Source organism: Acanthaster planci, linkage group LG06 (assembly GCF_054643075.1).
Source record: "Acanthaster planci isolate LZ-2023a linkage group LG06, COTS_SCS, whole genome shotgun sequence".
In the NCBI taxonomy this organism is placed as follows: domain Eukaryota; kingdom Metazoa; phylum Echinodermata; class Asteroidea; order Valvatida; family Acanthasteridae; genus Acanthaster; species Acanthaster planci.
Window position 1 is genome coordinate 1 of NC_141782.1, and position 19,438 is coordinate 19,438.

At 39.4% G+C, this 19,438-nt stretch overlaps 1 protein-coding gene and 1 pseudogene across 2 annotated transcripts; one reads left to right on the plus strand and one right to left on the minus strand.

Annotated features, from left to right (window-relative positions):
* Window positions 1–9: 9 nt before the first annotated feature.
* On the plus strand, window positions 10–17,821 carry LOC147798707 (uncharacterized; annotated as a pseudogene). Its single transcript, XR_015425596.1, has 15 exons — window positions 10–134; window positions 2,414–2,708; window positions 6,052–6,122; window positions 6,534–6,563; window positions 6,953–7,104; window positions 8,006–8,132; window positions 8,849–8,985; window positions 9,337–9,400; window positions 9,809–10,409; window positions 11,251–11,296; window positions 11,457–11,510; window positions 11,731–12,244; window positions 12,636–12,800; window positions 13,171–13,326; window positions 16,692–17,821. The product of XR_015425596.1 is annotated as an uncharacterized LOC147798707 (transcript).
* Window positions 17,231–19,347, minus strand: LOC147798708 (uncharacterized). The gene is made up of 3 exons (XM_087137805.1): window positions 18,970–19,347; window positions 18,630–18,858; window positions 17,231–18,175 (listed from the first exon to the last, which is right to left on the minus strand). The coding sequence occupies exons 1-3, from the start codon at window positions 19,247–19,249 to the stop codon at window positions 17,896–17,898; spliced, it is 789 nt and encodes a 262-aa protein (XP_086993931.1). The 5' UTR covers window positions 19,250–19,347; the 3' UTR covers window positions 17,231–17,895.
* Window positions 19,348–19,438: the final 91 nt, after the last annotated feature.

Genomic DNA, 19,438 nt, shown 5'->3' on the forward strand with positions numbered 1-19,438 from the left:
GTTAAGAAAATGGATACTTGCCGGGTACAGAAATGACCATGACAAGTTTCGATCTTTGGCGATTGCGGTTCGATTGCTGGAAGTCAATCGATCACATTTGACTTTTTTCCAGAAAATGATTGCTGCCAATAAAGGTGAGAAGACGTGTCAGGTATTGATTCAACTCAGATGGTCTGATCTTGGTCATTGTGGTTTTACCGTGGTTCCTTCCTCCATGGTTACACTTTGCTTTAAGTTTCGTATTGCCGGTCGCACATGGGCCAAGCATGGCCTAGCCCAGTCATTTACATGCATGAAGACAACGTCCAACACTTACAAGTTACTTGGTCCAACCATGGAGGAAGCCTTCCTCCATGGTCCAACCTGGGCTATAATGAAATCCGTCAGGTCACACATGACGTGTGCAGTAGGCTATAATGCGTGCAGATTTAATTTGTAAACCCTGGCCATAGTACAGTAGTTTATAGTTGTAGCTCAGGCTCCTCGGTCAAGTTGGTGAAAACTTGGATTTTGAAAATAAGGGACTAAGTTCTGAGGACTGTAAATTTGGGGACCCTGTTCCTATAATAGAAGGGAGAGCTACATTTTAACTGTTGAATTCAGATCGTTCATGAATAACAACAAAAAGTGTGGAGTTGTGCTAAATTTCCTGCAAAATATGTTGTCTGTGAGCGTATTTAGTACCTTTAACTCGGCATCTATGGAATTTAGGATACAAGGCACTCATGAACGACATTTTAGCTGCCTCCACCAGGTGAAAATGTGAGAAAAAAACTTGTCACTATGGCAGGAGGACTTTATGTCCTAGTCGCAATGCAGTGTACATGTAGACGACGTCCACATTTACTCAGGAAACATTTAGAAATTTTTAGACCAGTGTCATAGAGTTTGGTCACGGGGTGTCAAGTGGAACCAGTATATGGAACTCTTTTCTGAACATAAATTTCCAAAAAAAATTCCTTTTTTAATATTTAGGCCTAAAGACAGCAAAGCATTCGTTCACATGACTTTCGTCACACTACGTTGCCAAACCTCTGTCTTGAAAAACTTAAAACTCATTTGGTTAAAAACTGGGACCGTTGCCTTCGTGATACAGGGTGTTTGTGAACAATTTCTGTGTCATAAATTCCGATGTTTGAAATCCAAAATTGTCGGCAATCGAAATTCAGCTGAGTGTTCCCTACCATTGCTCACTTGAAAAATCTCAGAAAATCCCATATAAACATTTACAAAATCCCTTGAAGTTGATAAATTCTTGTAAAGCACCATTACCTTCACTCAAATACCAACCCACAAGTTTGTAAAAAAATTCTTTTCCTAATTTTTGGCACATTTTAAACAAACTCAATTCGCACGTCAGAAAAAAAAGGAAAAATCAGTCGAAAATAAGATTTCATTCAAACTTTGTACATGTAGCAGGTAAGAAAAATCAAGATTTATGAATCAAAATATGAGGAGCTGAGTGAAGTTTCACTACCTGTGAAATTTGAACCGAAAATATTGCTCCATTAAGACACAAGAAGTGAAAAATGAAAGTGTGCCACGTTAGGGGCCGCGCCACTTTAGGGTACATCAACTATACTAAAGTGCATCGTTTATTTGCAGCTTTCAAAAAAGAACATGTACATGTAGGTGATGAAAATTTTGTGTCAAAAGATACAAGGTTGAAAGATAGTTACAAGTATGGCACTTCATTACCTGTGAAATAATTTTTTCTGGCAAGCTGTTATTGTAAAGAAAACTGTGAAAAAAGCTCATTCCCAAAGATTGCACACATTTTCGTTTCATTTTTCACAAAAGCATCGTCACTAGGCACACGCAACCGTGGTTATTACGTATTGTCAGATCAGTGCACGAAAATGCGTAGCTGCATTGAATTCCAGTACAATTCAAAACATGGCTTGGCAACATTTGATTTCAAGTCAAGATCCTACCATGTTTTTTTCCAAAAAATACAGTTTTCACCGAGATAAAATTTCATCAGGTCAATTGTTCCCCCCAGGACTGTGGGGCTTGACCTCTACCCCACTCCCACAACACTCCCACGAATTCATGGGAGTGTGACAGACGTCGAACTCTGCAATTCTGGGGTAGGCAGTTGTTATGCACCCTTCTTTATAATTTTAGCTCTTTGTTGCCACAAACGAACAAGATGCATAAATGACAAAACGATAGACTGGAACTTTGATGAAGTAGGGTAGGCTATGTCATTAGCTTATGCTAAATTATTGTTTTATATTTAGGCCTAAAATTAGCTTCCAATTTCATATCATCAAGGCCAAGCCATACTCCCAAATGGCCAGATTATCTAGGCTTCTATTAATAATGTCATTAATCAGGTGACAAAGTTGGATAGGCCTACTTGCGCATCTCTTGACTGTAAATATTGATTTAGTGTATTTTCTGTCACTAGACCTCCGTGAATCAGACAAGCTTTTCAAGAAGCTCATTGCTCCAAGTCTTGGCAGTTTTTCGTCTAGATTCCTCATGTCCATCATCATCATGCCCCTGCTAAGATGGGCCCTGTCCTGCTACCACACTGTTCCAATAGCCACGAAACCCCACAGCCCTCGAAGGCACCTCATAATGCGTCTTTGAGTGTGCGTACATCCCCCTCAACGGAGATAACATTAGATGATTCTTTCCCAAAGATTGGTGGTCCAACAACAAACAGTGCTGTTGACTTCCAAGAGAGCTTCTCAAACTCTGTAAGTGAAAACCTTACATATGATTCCCTACATGTACGTTTACATTTAGGTACATGTAAGTTTGTAACTACACATTAATTTTTTTCAATGCTCTTGAGATGCTGTCATGATGTCTTGTAAAATGACATGAGCCAGTTAAGTCTCAGATGTTTCTGTCAAGAAATGTTTCTACTCAACAATACTGTATTTTGTTAACAAACGTGTTTTGTTTATTGATGTCCATGTTATCATCTGCACTTTATATATTCCAACAGATTCATTTGGGTAATTTCAAGAATTTGATCTAACATCACTTGGAGTGAGCTTGTTTCTTGTAGCGTATATTTTTTCTTTTTGTTTGATATTTCAGGATCATTGAGTTGTGAAAACAAATGTAGATAATGAAATGCCTGATATACTACTTGACATTTCCCTGGCTAAATTGTACCTACTTTAAGCAAACTATATTTGCTATTTTTTTAACTGCGCTTGTATGAAACGGAGGCCTTGCAGAGCAATGATATGTCTCTCGTTCAATTCGATCTGACTTTGAATTGACTGTATCACGTTACAACTAACTTTACTTTGAACTCATGCTGGGGGTACCTCGATCATCAGGTGTAACGTTTAATCAATGGAAGGGATGGCATCAACAATGGTCGTCATGAAGATGTTGACACAGCTTGTGTCACATTTCCTCTCCAGGTGAATATTGAACCACATACCCACTTTAGAATTGCTCTGAATTGTGTGCCCAAGAATTCAAAGTGCTAGAAATAAAAGCACTGGAATTTGTCATCTGAGCTGAAATCTAAACTATCACATGACCTGAGCAACCCTTGAGGAGGGGCTAGTAGAGAAGCAACACTCTAGTGCTTAGTCATATTTTTAAAAAGGGACAAATGTTGTTAGAAACAACAAAGAATTGAACAATAATGACTGTACACTGACAGGTGGGCATATCAAAGATTATAGCAAGTTTTTAGTGCAAGCACAAGTTGTGTAAACTCACAGTACAAATCACTTCTAAATGAATTCCTGAGTCACGACCAGTTGAGTCAATTAATTTGAACCATTAAATATGTGTATATTGTCAACATACATTGTACATGCAAGTAGAAACTCCCGTTCAGTTTACATTGGAGTTACTTAAGTTGAGTAGGTAGCTTAAATTCAATAGAAAAAACTTTATATCTGAAATGATACACGTTAATCATCTACCTGTATATGTTAAAGCAAGTTCATAACACTTTCTAAAATTAGAAAATCCATCTTGCTTGTAATATGTACACACATCATAATGATTACAGATAGTGTCTTGAATACTGTTCCTTCCATCGGTGTCTTTACAGAATGAGAGTAGCTCAGTCACTTCAAAAGTCTAAAATTAACTCCAAATAGTAACCCAGAGCTTATAATACCAACCACACCATGAAGAAACTTGTCTTAAAAAATCAAATTGCAAACAGAAATGTTTTCTTTTCACAAGCCTTAAACAGACAAAACAAGAGACTTCAAACATCCTCACCTGGGGCATAAAATATTGACATTCTGACTTCATTGCATAGGTTGATTTACATGACAATTGGCATGATGTTTAGAGGCGTCTGGGTTACATCAAAGAACATGTTTGCCCTTCACTTGAAGTTCTGTCAGTCCACCACAGCAGATACCTCATTGTCCTTGTGTATTGATTTTGGCTGTGTCTTGTGTTGCTATGTTTGAGTCTGTGGTTTCTGGTTTAAGCTGCTCAGCCAAAGAAGAGGCCATGATGAATACCGTTTAATATCAGATGGATAAGAGGACTTCCCACTCTGGTGTTAAGATTAGAGGTTGACATTGAGTACTCCTCTGAAGATGTAAATTGTAATTGGCAATCCATTTTGATGGGTCTCCTCAGGAATGGTCAACAACTTTGTCACAACATGGATTTTCTCAACACCAGCTTTTGATCATTGGTTGTATTTCACCATAACTGGAAAAATTGATGTTACCTGCTTTTAACAGCATATTAGTCTGGTATGAAAAAGTGGTGTGGAACTACGAAACCAATATGATATATTTTAGGAGAATGTGAAAAGCACAAGAAGCCAAAGGAGACCTTTGAGTTTTCCGTCTCTGCTGTTGGATTTATTATTCCATGGATCTATCTGCCCCAAGCGGAAGCAAACCCTCATCGGATGAAAAGAACCATGTTGGTTTGGAGTGTTCAGTTTGTTGGTAGCAATGCGACCATGATTCCTGCATTTCCTAGTTGTTTGTGAACCAGCAAAGTTCAGTTTCGGCCAGAGGAGCTTCCGTTGCTAAGGAAATAGCGCCTTCTCTTTGTCTAGTTCGAGGCCTAAGGACAAGATTCCTCAAACTGCTGCCAAAGCATCGGACTCAGTTCTGTGGACATTTCCAATTGTATTGATTCCAAACATGTTGACCACGTCACGGTCAACGTCACCCGTGCTTCCGTCAGTGCGCATGCACAGCAGGGCCCAATCTGCAGCCTTGCCTTCTCAGAGAGCACCCTCTGTGATTAGTAATGATGCACAGTCGGCATACAGCCAGCAAAGCCGCAGTACTTTTGTTCGGAAGCTTGGGATCCTGATGGCTGAGCACCTGTCCACTAGTCATGAGTTATACCAAAAGGTTGGAAGGACATTGGTACAACCTCTATTGCTTTAGGGTTTCCTCAGTCGGCCATTTTGTCTAGTTATTGCCTACATTGATTATTGGATTTAGAAGTTGGTTCAAACATACATGTACATGTACATGCTAATCATTACGTGTGTGGATGGTTCACGGTGCCACTAATCATTACGTGTGCGGATGGTTCACGGTGCCATTCCCATGCTGTTCTTATGAACGGAGAATAGTCACAAACCATTTTTAGGAGCACTTTCTCCATTTAAAATGCTTTGTATTGAGCCTCACTGTTTCTTCTAAAACTATATATTTCATAGTGAAAATCTGTTTCATTTTTTATGCTTCCTGCCTAGCCAAATCTATAGAAGTTAATCATAGAAAGGCAACATCATACTCCCTTCTTCTCTTTTCTAAAATATTTGTAAATTTTTTTCAATTCATAAGGAATGATTCTTTTCTACATTTTTCTTATCAGATGTCTCACAGGTTAATAATTTGTAATCTAGTAAAGCACAGTGTGATACTGGTCCATTGCCAGTCTCTGCACCTGCAATATGCAGACATATATTCTTGTCATTCCAAATCCACTTTAAAAAATAAAAACGTCCAAACAATATCCCTTTGTGAGTATGATTTTAGGCTTCACACATTTTTTCAAATCTGGTATAATTTGTCTTGCACTGTTCCATATATTTGTCTATTTCTAGATATTGTGCTTTCTTTTTGTCAGTATCAGAGCCCATCAGGAATAAATATAAGACGACAACAACAAAGGGCAGGAACATCTATGTCATCCGTCAGGTAATTGGTGACCAACGCACAGTAGAACTTGCTCAGTGTAGATGGGTTTCATATGAGAATACGTGTACTGTACATATGTACTCACCAAGTACAAAGTGTACTGGGCAATGCGTGAATAATCTTTGGTGTCTTATCTGAGATCGGTCAGTTTGTTCTTGAGGTTCCAGTGGACTTTAGTTTAAGCTGAATTGGAACAAAAGAGAATTAACTTGTTGAGTGCCTGCCTGGACTCTAACCTTGTGTGGATAGATAGGGTTAGTGTAGAGAAATTGTATTTGTACAGGTACATGTACTTGTAATCAAGAGCTTGATTTGAATGAATCTTTCTGTGGCTTAATTTATGCTTGACTAATTGCTACCTGCATGTAACTCATTTGCTTTTTATGATATCATCTGCTTGCCTTTTTCCAGCTGTTCTGCTAGTGTTCCTTGGACTTTCTAGTGAGTTGTGCTTTTTTTCTCGTTTAATTTTTGCTTTTGATATACCGGTGGCCAGTCTTTAAAATTAAAACTCATTTTTTTTTTCACATGTAACAGAGGACACCCTCTGTTCATGACAGAGCTTCCCTGGGTTTCATTCTGTACTGCATGTGTTGCCATGGAGAATGTAAAGATAGTTTTAAATTATTTCAAGAAAATCTTGAAAAATAATTTTTCCATTTTTCCCATTTACTTTCTTGTTAAGCAAAATATGTCACTTGTAAACATTCTACCTAATTTGTTTGGCAGACATGTAGGACACATTTCTGTTTATTCCGCTTTGGACATGTGTTTCAAATGTCATAATCACAACAATTTCAATTCTTTCCTTCCCCCCAAAATATGTGTAGTTCCACCACCAAGATGAAGCAGCTTCCCCTCCCCCAGGTGCAAAGTTCAGAGGTCTTGCGAGCCACATCCCCCAGCCCCAGGGGAAAAAGAACATCAGTGTGTGCTCAGAGAGATACCTAGGAACATCGGTGGTTGGTCAGCCACATCGAAGGTTAGAAAAGTGCCCTAAATAATTATTTTCCTGTTAAGTGAACTTGATTTCACTAAATATTTATACCTGTAAATGAGATTCATTCTTTTGTTTTTTAATCGGCATCACAAAAACTTCAAGATAAGTGGATATGCATGTTGTGGTGTGGGCATGTTGAGTTACCGAGGTATTTTTATGCATCATAGCCTACTTCCTTTGATGGGAATGATGTATGTCTTCCAGATAAGCAGAGTTCCAACTTCATTTTCTTTGAGCTAATCAAGATTTTACTGTACATAATAAAATTTATAGGCATCTTCCACCTAGTCAGTTACTTCCTGCATTGTTGCAGTTAGATGAGCATTTACTTTTGGGATTTATATAATTTGGAGACTGCCTTCGTAAGACTGGATATTTGGCAGAACACTGAATATGACAGTATTCCACAGCTTGTAGGCTCTGATCCTGCTGAATATGACAGTATTTCACAGCTTGTAGGCTCTGATCCTGCTGAATATGACAGTATTCCACAGCTTGTAGACTCTGATCCTGCTGAATATGACAGTATTCCACAGCTTGTAGGCTCTGATCCTGCTGAATATGACAGTATTCCACAGCTTGTAGGCTCTGATCCTGCTGAATATGACAGTATTCCACAGCTTGTAGGCTCTGATCCTGCTGAATATGACAGTATTCCACAGCTTGTAGGCTCTGATCCTGCTAAATGTGACAGTATTCCACAGCTTGTAGGCTCTGATCCTGCTGAATATGACAGTATTCCACAGCTTGTAGGCTCTGATCCTGCTAAATGTGACAGTATTCCACAGCTTGTAGGCTCTGATCCCGCTAAATGTGACAGTATTCCACAGCTTGTAGGCTCTGATCCTGCTCAAGTCAATTTGTTTTGTTCATTCTACAACAGAAGTAAATCTGCTGCTGAGGTTCTCCATCCGGTGTCTTCCAACGGGGCAACAAGTGATCAAGTGAGACGTTTTGAGGAGGAAAGGATTGCACTGTTACAGGCTAGGACACTCAAGAAGACAACCAAAGTAACTCTGTGATGTCAAACTTTTGCGACCTTTGAGCAAGTCAGACTTGCAGGTCATATGGAACAAATGTTTAGAACTTGATTGTTACCAATTGATCATGTGTTGAAACGTAAACTTCTCACAGAAATATTTTTATAGATTTTACTAAAAACCCTTGAAATTGCATCTTTGGGTTTCAATTAACCTCATTTAAATTTTTGTTTTGCAATTTTAACCCATATTTTGATGCTTTTTTGGTGTTATGCTAATGAAATTTGCATATTCATGAACAGAACTATGATGTCATCCAAGGCACCAAATCTCAATGTTACATCGATTTGTGCATAGAAAATTTCAGATTTTTTTAACCACTGCTATGGCAGATTTCATTTTTTTTGGCGATTTATTGCTGTGTAAGTATATGGCAATAATCCAGCAAAAATCCATTTCACAGAAATGTTCCCAGATAGCAAATTTTGGGTTCACAATTTGAACATGAAAACATGCCACCTGAACCATGTCTTCCTTGATTTACATCAAAGCAAAAGCGCCCTCACTTGTCCAGAAATGCTTGGTCAATTTTTAATGTTTGAAAAAGTGCACCGTTCATTTCATGTAACTCAAAAAAGATGTCAAACAGTCTTCATGCATGGAAGAAGAGTACAGAGATACACAAAAAGTGAGTCTAAGAAAAATTCGTTTCCTGGATCCTTTAAGTGTCCTAATTTTGATGATAGGTTATGGCTCACCGCAAGGACAGAAAGTACCATATGTGTGGATCAGCAGTGCCAATTCACGATCGCTACATGGTAGACAGTGAAGAGATGGATCAGCTAAGACAACTCATCCAGGCTAGGTCAACCAAGAGAGAGAGGTAGGGTCATTAATTAGCATGCCACCTGTAACTTGAGTTGGTATTTTTTTCTGTCTTTTCTAGTGGCTGTTTTGGGGGGTTTGGGGTTTTTTGGGTTTTTTTTAACAGCTCCCGGGCGTCATGTAAGGTTACTTTAATAATGCATTGTTGTTTCATTCAAGCGGTCTTTTCCTTAACGTTATCCCTCAGCAATTACAGTAGGTCCCATTAGTTGTGCACTTCTTTTTTTTATAATTTTTAGTTCTTGATTCATCAAGTATTCTGCATGTTATTTGCATGTATCACCATATCATTTATTTGCATGCCCTGTATCTGATTGGTTTTTCTGTACCACATGATTACGTACATCAGTATCCCAGTCACCTACTACGGCAGATACGGACTCAGGATGGGCAGTGGACGTGGTACTCCGCAGGTGCGTTGCAAATTTGCCCATTGTTGCCTGTCGCTGATGCCCAATTTTGTGGAGCTTCAGTATTAAAGCAGAAAATATGCTAAGCAGATTTTTATGATAAGTGAAAATCGGCAAGGAGCCAGTCACAAGAAATACAGAGTATAAGACATTTTGACTGGTAACAACAATTTTGTTTTCAAAGCAAACAAATTTGTGAACACCGAAGGTTGTTTGCTGCTACAATTTATGTGAAAATTCTTCCAGAGTTTCAGTTTTTCACCAAGCCTTCATTGTCCTAAATCCATGACAATACTGATAAAACCCACTGTGTGGTTTGCCTGTATATAGCACTGCTTCATGTGAACACAGCAGCCAAAAACCCTACTCATGAAAGAGAGTGTGAATCTGGTTGGTTTGTTTTCTTAACAGACAAAACTGTCATCAGCCACCAAAGAACAGAAAGAGAAACGAGAAGGTAATGATACTGACGCATCTCAAATCCCCATAGAAACCACTGAGAATGGAAATAAAGTTACCATAGCAACACCAATTAATGAAAATGAGGAGTTTGTTCATGCTGCTAAATCTGCAGCAGCTGTTGGTAAAGAGAATGACAAAAGTGATTTGGCTAAAAATGATGTTGAGAGGATAGATCATGATAATAACCAGAAGGGAGAGGTCATGGCAGACGTTGAAAACTCTGTTTGTGAGGAAGAACATGAAAAAGTTAATGAAGCGGAAGAGGCAACAAACGAACAAGACAACCCAGATCATAATCCACCAATTAGCAACGATGGAGGTCAGGATGTTGACCAGCCAGTAGAGGGCGCCATAACACAGACCACTGATGATGTCCAGGAGAGCCCAGACACTGAACCCAAGGGGGATGAGACAAATCTGAGGAAACCAGATGTCAAGGAGAACCCTGATGAAAACATTAGAGAAGAAAGAGTAGAGACAGTTGATAATGAAGAGAAAGGGATCCTCACACCAGAAGATGAACATGACGCCGTGAGGACAGATGATGGTGGTAGGTCGTGCTTGACGTGCCCAACCGCTTGCTGTGACGTTCTCGAGGTTCTTCCACTGGCATATTTACCAACTTGAAGATGCACTTTCTCCCAGCATGGACATCACGTCAATCTGTACTTGCACTTTAACTGTTGGGTGCCCCTGTGATTGTGTGTGTGTTTAACTCAGTAGTTCCTCATGAGATCTTTGGTGCACCTGACACCTTTTGTGGTGCCCTTGATGCACCTGTAAGTATGCATCTTTTACACACTACATGCACATGTTTTGAGATCTTTGCATGACTGTGTTCTTGTGCTAATGTTTGCATGACGAGGCCTCATTTTAACAACAAAAGTAGTGTAACATTTGCTTTTGTCCTTTTTGTAAGTGTTAAAGATTTATCTCTCCTTGCATGTAATATTTTTGAAATTAACCTAGAGCAGGAATTTGTTACCGGTTCATGTTTCATCACAGTCATTAATACAGAGTTCCAGTAATGTTGAACCGCGACTTATTTAAATGTACACTTTAACTCACTACAATGTATGTGATTTGGAAACGCACTAACTTTGTACTTTTCTCCTTTTATTTATGATCCATTAATTTCTCACACCTTGTTTACTCTGCCAGCACGTAGTTTCAGAGATATTCCTGCACTTTTCAGCAGTCTATTCCTGCGGGAATCACTGATCAACTTATTTCTTAAGAATATAAAAAGTAAGCGCTTCCTCATGCTAGAGAGCACCATTAAACTGTTGTTTTGTCAAGTGTCACTTCTGGAGTATCAACTTTTCTTCCCAAACTCCCTTCAGAACATCTGTTCTAGAAATGAAACTCACTACTATTCTTTATTTGGGCAGATACAGATAACGGTTCTGGTAGCACAGATGAGGTGGAAATACAAAAGTAAGACACCCAAAATCTTTCATGTTTCTTTTTTGTTTATGGCATTATACATGCACCTTGTCATGTCTTACCTGCAATAGCAATATTGAGGTTTTATGCGCTGTATTTCAGTTCTTTGATTGTGATGGTGTTATTGTCTTTACTACTATCTTTCTCCTAGCATGATGCCAAATGTCAAGATTTCTAAGACAACAGCCAAAAAGAAAGGAAAGGAGTGAGTAGATATGAGTGTCTGTTACTTAGACCCTTCCAAAGAGAAATCTGATTCCTGCAACAAGTATTCCCTCCCACACCATTGTGAAAACTACCATATAATAATAGCTAATGTATTAAATGCTATTCACATTGAAGGAAATAATTATAATACTTGCGTTATTTTGGAGCATGGAACCAGTTGCAGTTTCTTTCTTTGACTTCATATTTCATCCATTCAGTGCCTTCATGACAGAACTTGAGGGAGCAGACGCAGATTATGATGATATCCAGGACATGCTTGGTAATTTTAAGCCTGATCGTCCTACCTCTTCAAATGGAAAGGATACAGATAGCTTTGATTCATCTAGAGAAGAAACTAGCCCAGGAGAACTCGCTGCTAGGGCATCAGAGGAACCAAGTCATCCAACTGCTGAGGAAGCCCTTCTTGGAATGATCGTTAGTGATGACAAGATTGCAGCCATGGAGGAAAGTTTAAGGAGGATTGACCGTCTCAAAGGAGGCATCAAAGATGTTGGACATCTGGAAGGATCAGAGCTGAACCTGGATGAGCTGAATATTGACAATCAGGACATTGATTACGGACAGGAAGTGTTTGGGAAAGTCCGTAATGATGAGGAATTGAAGGAGGTTGAGAGATTAAGGGCGGAGAAGAGAGAAGCTAGAAGTGCTAAGGCCAGGAAGGCAGATGACTCCATCATGGCCACAGCCAAAGTGGAACAAGCAAAGTCTAAGGTGAGTTTGCAGTTGTAGGACAGATTCTTTATATTTGTAAAAATCTTAAGTTGAATCATGATTCCATGTCCTAGAATTCAAACGTGATCAGGAGACTGCACCATGAATGTCAAAAGAGAATAAATCATTCTCAACAAGAATGATCATGTTAGGCCTCGGGGAGTGCACATATCACTGGCTCTTTAAGTTGACTAGCAAACCTTTTCAACATTGTTCATTCAGTTAGATGATCTTTTACCTGAGGAATCATTTGAAAATTTTTTCCAAATGCAGCTTTAAAATGATACTGTTTTGTAACAAATTAGCTGTTGAAAAATTCAACATCTTGATAAATGCAACGTCTCCCAAGTGGCCTTGGAAAGTGAACAAATTGCGATCTTTTCCTTCCCAGATGGCAGACATCTATAATTTCATCAGCCCTCGGCAGCAAGAAGTGTTTGAGAAGAAATTTCAGGAGTTGGATATTGATGGGAACGGTGTCATCACTTTACAGGAGCTCTTTAAGAGAATGTATAGAGGCAAGACCAACAGACAATTAGGCCGAGCATTCATGCAGGTAAAATATCAGAGGAAAGAAAAACAGGGTTGTGATAATGCTAGGTGTCATTTTTTACTTAAATACACCTGTTCTCTTTGGAATATCCACATAGAACATATCTGAATACAGACAGAAATTTACATTGTAATGCCACTACTTTCATGACTTTTGTGGCACCATGAACAGTAATCATGGTTTTTCTCACCAGTTCTGTACCTATTATTCATCAAATCAAACCAGTTTTTTTGAGCTTGATGGATTTTGGGCAGTTCAGATAGAGTAATCAGGGTCACTTTATAAAACCAACTGAAAGGTTTATTGGCCATTCTCATAAAGAAGCATGATAAAAATTTTTTTCGTGGAATCTCTATTTGTGCACTATTTACAGGTGTTTGACCTAAACAAAGACCAAACAATCGATGAGCGTGAGTTTGTAATCGTCGCTGCGCTCAATGATAAGCTAACAGGGAAACTAACTGAGTCAACAGATTCTCCTTTGGAGTTGGATCTAGACAGGCTTGCCCAGAGCATCACGGCTTACAAGGTAACAAAAAATGGAGACAATCGAGAAATCTCTGAGAATTGATAAACTTCCAAACGATGAGGTTTAACCACTTGCCGCCGGGGTTCCAAGTACCGAACACATATTCTTTATTCGCGTGGCCAGGGTCTCCCGAAATCAGACAAAGGGAACTGGGCCTTGTAACAATAGACCGTACTTGTAACAAAAGACCAGGCTGCTGGACAATTTTTCATTCTCAACAGTGGAGATAATCCAGCCTTGTTTTGAAACAGTATACCACAGTTTGGGGGATTTAGTGTAAGCAGATTACCACCGAGGACAAATGCGCTCCACCACTGCATCGATGAGCCACACAGTACCGCTGCACACTAATCTGGCCCCTATTGAAAAGAGGTCAGCACTGTGCCAGTCTCGTGAACAAAAGAAAATTACATAACACAGCAAAATCTGGGCTCTTTTTACAAGGTGGCAGGCTTAGCTGAAATACTCCAGCGTCAATAGATGTTGTCTGTCAGATTAGAGTAAAAACCAGACAGTCCTTCGTGTGGGTGTAAGTGTCCAGTAAATGAAGAAATAAATTTTTAAAGAATTTTGAAAACAGAAAAAAAATGATAATTATCCTTTCCCAGCATCATCAACATTGATAACTGCCACCGGCACGAAGTGGTTAACAAACCCGACGTTGTTGCTCATTTTGAAGGATATCATAGCTAGTTCTCCGTTCGGTCACTGTACCTGCCCAAACCTCATGGTCAACATTACCACCAGAGTTCTGAGGCAGTTTATGATTGTGCAAGGAGTTACTGGCGTGTCAGCGTCCAGAAAATTTAGTTCTAAACAACCTGGTCTAAAAGTATATCAATAGAAATACATGCACTGCAGATTGCAGAATTTCACCCCTTAGTTTCTTGCTAGGAACTTGAATGAGCACTCATGAGAACATTTATTGCACTGTAGTCGGCAATCAATTGTGCACCTTGCACACAGCACCTGCTGGTACATATCCCATTCATAACTTGTTTTGATACGTTTATGAAAGATTCAGTACTGCATAGTGAAAGTCACTTTCAGCATCTGTCTTTTGCACTTTTGGCATAGTTGAAGATCTTATCATCATGTAGCTTCAGTGCTCACTCACTCTTGCCTCAACAGCGAAAGTTAGTAGCATCACATCGGCATGAGAAGGAAGGCAATGTGGAGATAGAGGTCTCCAGTTGTCAAGGCAACAGAGGGGATGTTACACATCAGATGACTGGCGATACACAGTAAATAGACTGGTATACTGCATTCCAGTTGTGAAATTCTGCTTGACGTGGTTTCTTTTGAATGTTGTCTTTTTTGTGACATGCATGACCATGTTAGTTCCATGTACAGTAGTTTCCACATCACGGTAGCACTTCATACAATTGGGATTGTTTCTTATTATGACTTGGCATGTTTTTCATCATCAAGATAGTGTCATACACGCACGTCTGTTTCACTGTGTGCATGATTGATTTGTGACATTGTAACCCAGAGTGTTGACTTTGGATGAAGATTTTTTAGAAATTGCCCAGTCATCAGTTGCTGCCTGATAAAACAAAAGAAAAATGGACCAATTGCACCTGCTAAATCACCTGACCTATAGAGGGTATCAACCTCATAGCAAGATGTAGTTTGAGTACCCAGCACATCAGCAGTCTGAGTACAGTATCTACCATCGGCTCTGTTTTTGGTAAATAATACTCATGAACACATTGCTTTTGGTGGATGCCATGTTTGTTGATATTTAATACCCACTATAGGTCATGTGATTTAACGGATACAATCCGTCTATCGGAGCTACGCTACATCTCCCATGAGAAATCACATTTTCTTGTTCATTTCTAAGCACAATTACTCAGCAGTGTATGAAGTATGTACGAGAATGTACCACAACTTCACAGGTTGTTTTATCAGTTGTCCTAAATGTATCCCAAAACAGGTACATAGCTGAATGATGAATCAAATAAGAGTCCTTGATTAGGGTAATACATGTACATGTATATGTATACCTACAATTGAGGGATAAGGTATTGCAGATATCAGTCAGAAACCCCAGTTTTCAGGATACCCCAATCAGGGAGTTTGCACCCTAACTGAGGGAATCACATCCCAATCAGAGTATTATTTGCCTTTTCAAAATGATTTTGATCAATTCCATATGATTGAATGCATTGCAGCATCTACATATCATTTTTGCAGTCTGTAAGGCCTTGAAACAAAACCCAGCTTGAGAAGCGGAGGTGTAGGGGAACCAAACGTTAGCCATTGTCATTTACCCTGAAGCATGCCATGTACAGTAGTGTACCACGGATCACTTTGTGAATCTTACATGACACAAGGTTGGCAAACAAGTTACAAGTCGGCCAATTGACTCTGACACCCCCTTCCCCAAGAAAATGCCTTTGCTATGCCACTGTTGAGAAGAGATGACAAAATGCAACAGTAAATGCCAGTGCAATATCTCCCTCTTGGTGAAGACATTAAGCTTTGTACTTTACTGATGCTTACTGAAGTAAGTTTTTGCTCCTTGATTTGCTCCTTGGTTTCCAAGCATCCTTAATTCCTTGCTTTTTTGTTTTACCACTTTTCCAGCTTGACATTTTCATTCTCTTTCAGGTGTGCTCTTTTTTACTTTCCAAGCATAATGGATTTAAAAACACATCATTGCGAATTTCTGTTTGATTACACTTTGTTTTCACGAAAGTAGAAAAGTAGATATGTAGAAATAGATTTCAGCTGTGTGCTATTTCCGTAGCTTCAAGCTAGCCAGCTTTTGTCGAAGTTTGGTTTTGTGAAATTAAATGTGCACATCTCTTAGCATGTGATTCATCAGGCCTTTGGTCTGATTAGTCATAAATGTCATCACTACTAGAAAAGTGTAAAATCCTCCACACCCCTTGGATAAATCCTCAAATTCTGTCTTGAGTTGCCACAGTACATACCATGAACGACAACCTGTTGGTGGCTTCCACTGTCCAGATAAAGCTTGTCCTAAAGAAAGGCATTGCACAAAAAAAGGAAGGTGGATCCTGCCTTGTACTTGTAACAATCATTGACACTGCGTACTACAGGGTAAACAGAAAGGCCTTTTAACATAATTCTAGCAGTCGTCATTCCATACAAAAAGTTCAAATTTTGCATACACATCATGGCTTCTCTTTTTGAAGGTTACATGGAATGGATGAAATTTGTAATGCAATAAGTAATATCGTAACTTGCATTTTATCGCAAATCTAAGTCACAAAGGGCTCCCTTCAGCTAAATTAAGCTGTAGTTAGCAGTGGGTCAGTTTGAGGTTGATTCAAATTGACTGAAAACTCTTAGCATTTAATAAAGCACTCATTCATTCCCCCTCCCAACAGGAAATTTTCCAGGTGACTGATCAAGATGCTGATGGTCGCTTGACCCTTGAAGACATCATGTTAGTCATCTGTCTCTCAGGAAACCTAGAGACCGGGATTGACCCAGAGGTTGTCCAGCATGTTTACAACACCATCGATGCGGATGACAGCGGCACCATTGATTTCATGGAATACTTAACCTACATTCCTTTCTTCCTCAAGTTACATAAGAGGATGTCAGAAAGTCGGCATATCACCATAGCAGAGGTAGAGAGAGCCAGAGAAGCTGTAAGGAGTGCCATCCTCAAAGTGAGAGGAACAAAGGATGTAACAATGAAGTCATTCTGAGATGCCAGATGGAAAAAGAACTTATCTCCAAGTCGAAAGGATAGAGGAGTAATGAACGAAAACTCTTGTTGTTAGAGTGGATTGCAGAGTGAACAATGTATGAATCCAAATGGTCACCATGACAATGGTATTTCTACAGAGTCACTTTGGGGAAGAGTTCCATGAGAGTTACACCACGAACACACAAACTAAAAACACGAAACACTCTCATGTGGCTGGGAATTTTACATAAATCTGTTTTGCTCTTCCATTTGCATGCATGACTTTGTTTTTTTTTTTACTTGAAGCATTGAAAACTGATTTCTTTAAATATAAAAAACAAACGTTATTCCACCCATTTTGCAGAAACGTTGCTTTAACATGGTGCGTGTGAACAAAATAACTTTTACCTATCTATACAGTAAATTCATATTTTTGACGGCATATATTTATAATATTTCACTATACCATTTAATTTATATATTTTTACCATACAATCTTGTAAATACATAATCCTATAAAAGTGTTGTTTAAGTTTTCACCTTGTTTTCCATGCTGGAAAGTTGGGCAGCTTCAGTTTTGATTTTTAACAATTAATGATGAACATGACTGTTTACTTGACATTCATAGTTGACATTCGTAGTTTTATTCAGGTTGGAACTACTATGCTTAACCCACAATCAAAGACTGTTACATGGAATTATTTTGTAGAGTGTAAGAAATAAGCTTTTAAACATATTTGTCCTAGTTTCAGATTTATGTATCATGTGTGCTTAACTGAATTTATTATAAAAATATATTCAAATGAATGTGTCGGCATTTTCCTCCTCGTTCTGCATTTTTGGTGTGTTGTGTTAAAACAATTTATAGTGCATGTGTTCAATAATGTTTACATAGTCTAAGTAGCAGATGGGTCAAAAGAAACATGGAGATGTCGCCTTCTAACGTAAAAGCGCTTGTTCTTCATGGATTTGTGATACCACAGGCACAGCAGAGGGTTGTCAGGTCGTCCTAAGGAGTGTTCGGCCACAGTATGACAGGCTGCCTTGAGATCACAGAACATGACTCGCGCACTGAGAGGACTGGTCTGAACAATGTTGTCGATCTCACCGTAAGGGCGCAGCGTGGCGTATAGAGAGTCTATGTCATAACCAGGATCATTGCGTACATTGTGCCATCTGTAACAGGTCACACAAGATGCAGCTTTCCATTGTAAAAGAAATACATGTAATGGGGAGGGAGTAATTCAAAAACTTGTAGTGAGCTCAGTTCACTGACCTCGGGGAAAGTAATGAGAGTTTGACAGTTGATCAGCGTAAACTTTAACAAGTGAGTAAACAAGCTGAGCAGCACTGGGTTTGTACTGTCCAACAGTCCAAGAAAGGAAAAGGTTGAAAACAGATCAGACTTGATATGCAATATCAAAACTAATTGTTTACTATGAAACTGTAAAAGCAATATGAAATGTTAAGGTGACTTGGTATTGAATTGATGTCCTAGAAATGGCTTGTTTGCAATGCATGCCCGAATTCTTTTGTATTAATGTCAATTTGTATAGGAAAAGGATAGTAAAGGGCAAACTGTATTTCAGGAAAATGTTGCTCGTAATGTTTTGACCTAATGAGTTTTCACCTGACGATCACAGTGGCAATGGTTGCCTGTACTCGTGCATTCCGGTTCAAATCACACCAAACTCTTCTGGAAAGCTGATCGGGTTTACGGAGGTTTTGCAGGGCTTTGGAGACCGGGGTGGGCGGTTGAAACAGGTCTTCATACGGTAGAACAGCATCGATGAGTCGTTGCTTACCGGTTTGGTACTGAAGCCAGTGATAGCGGCAGCATGTCGGGGCTTTTAATAGATCTGCGGGGTGAGTCTCATGAAGAAATGAATTGTACCCTGTTCCTGTAAATTGCTCAACACAAATCTTTTTTTCTTGTTTCAAAAGTGATTTCTGTAGATTTTTTTTCATACCTTTGTCCATAGGTGTTCCACGGCCAGCTAAAATCATTCGATCGTACAAGCAAGTCAGCTTCTGGTCTGGATCGCCGAACATACGCTTCGAATTTTCGAACAGCTTGGTAAAAATCTTGCTCTTGCTTGGCGGTAAAGCCTGGAGCGATCCCTGCCATGGAATACTCATGGCTCCACGGGTCAGGGCGAGATCTCGCCGGGCAAGGGCGATCTTCACCTCCGTGTGACGCTCTTTGCTAGGTGGCAAGACATTCAGTGCTTGTTGCATGCGCAAGGGCATAATACATGAGCTACGTTTACTTACATTTTATTAAAAGGAAGAAAAAGACGTCCGATGTTTTGGGGAAGCTTGAACTGCAAAGTGTGTGCTCTTCAGCGAATGTGATGGCTTACAACATGTTCTCGTTGTCATGACTGCGCAGCTATAGTGCCACAACGTATGCGCTCAGCGCGCTGGTAACGAACTATT

Excerpts from the sequence above, each read along its gene's own strand:
- LOC147798708 (XM_087137805.1), bottom strand. The coding sequence starts at position 19,249 with ATGCCCTTGCGCATGCAACAAGCACTGAATGTCTTGCCACCTAGCAAA. Across the intron at positions 18,859-18,969 it reads TGGAACACCTATGGACAAAG|ATCTATTAAAAGCCCCGACA; the intron begins GTATGAAAAAAA and ends CTCACCCCGCAG. Across the intron at positions 18,176-18,629 it reads ATTGCCACTGTGATCGTCAG|ATGGCACAATGTACGCAATG; the intron begins GTGAAAACTCAT and ends GACCTGTTACAG.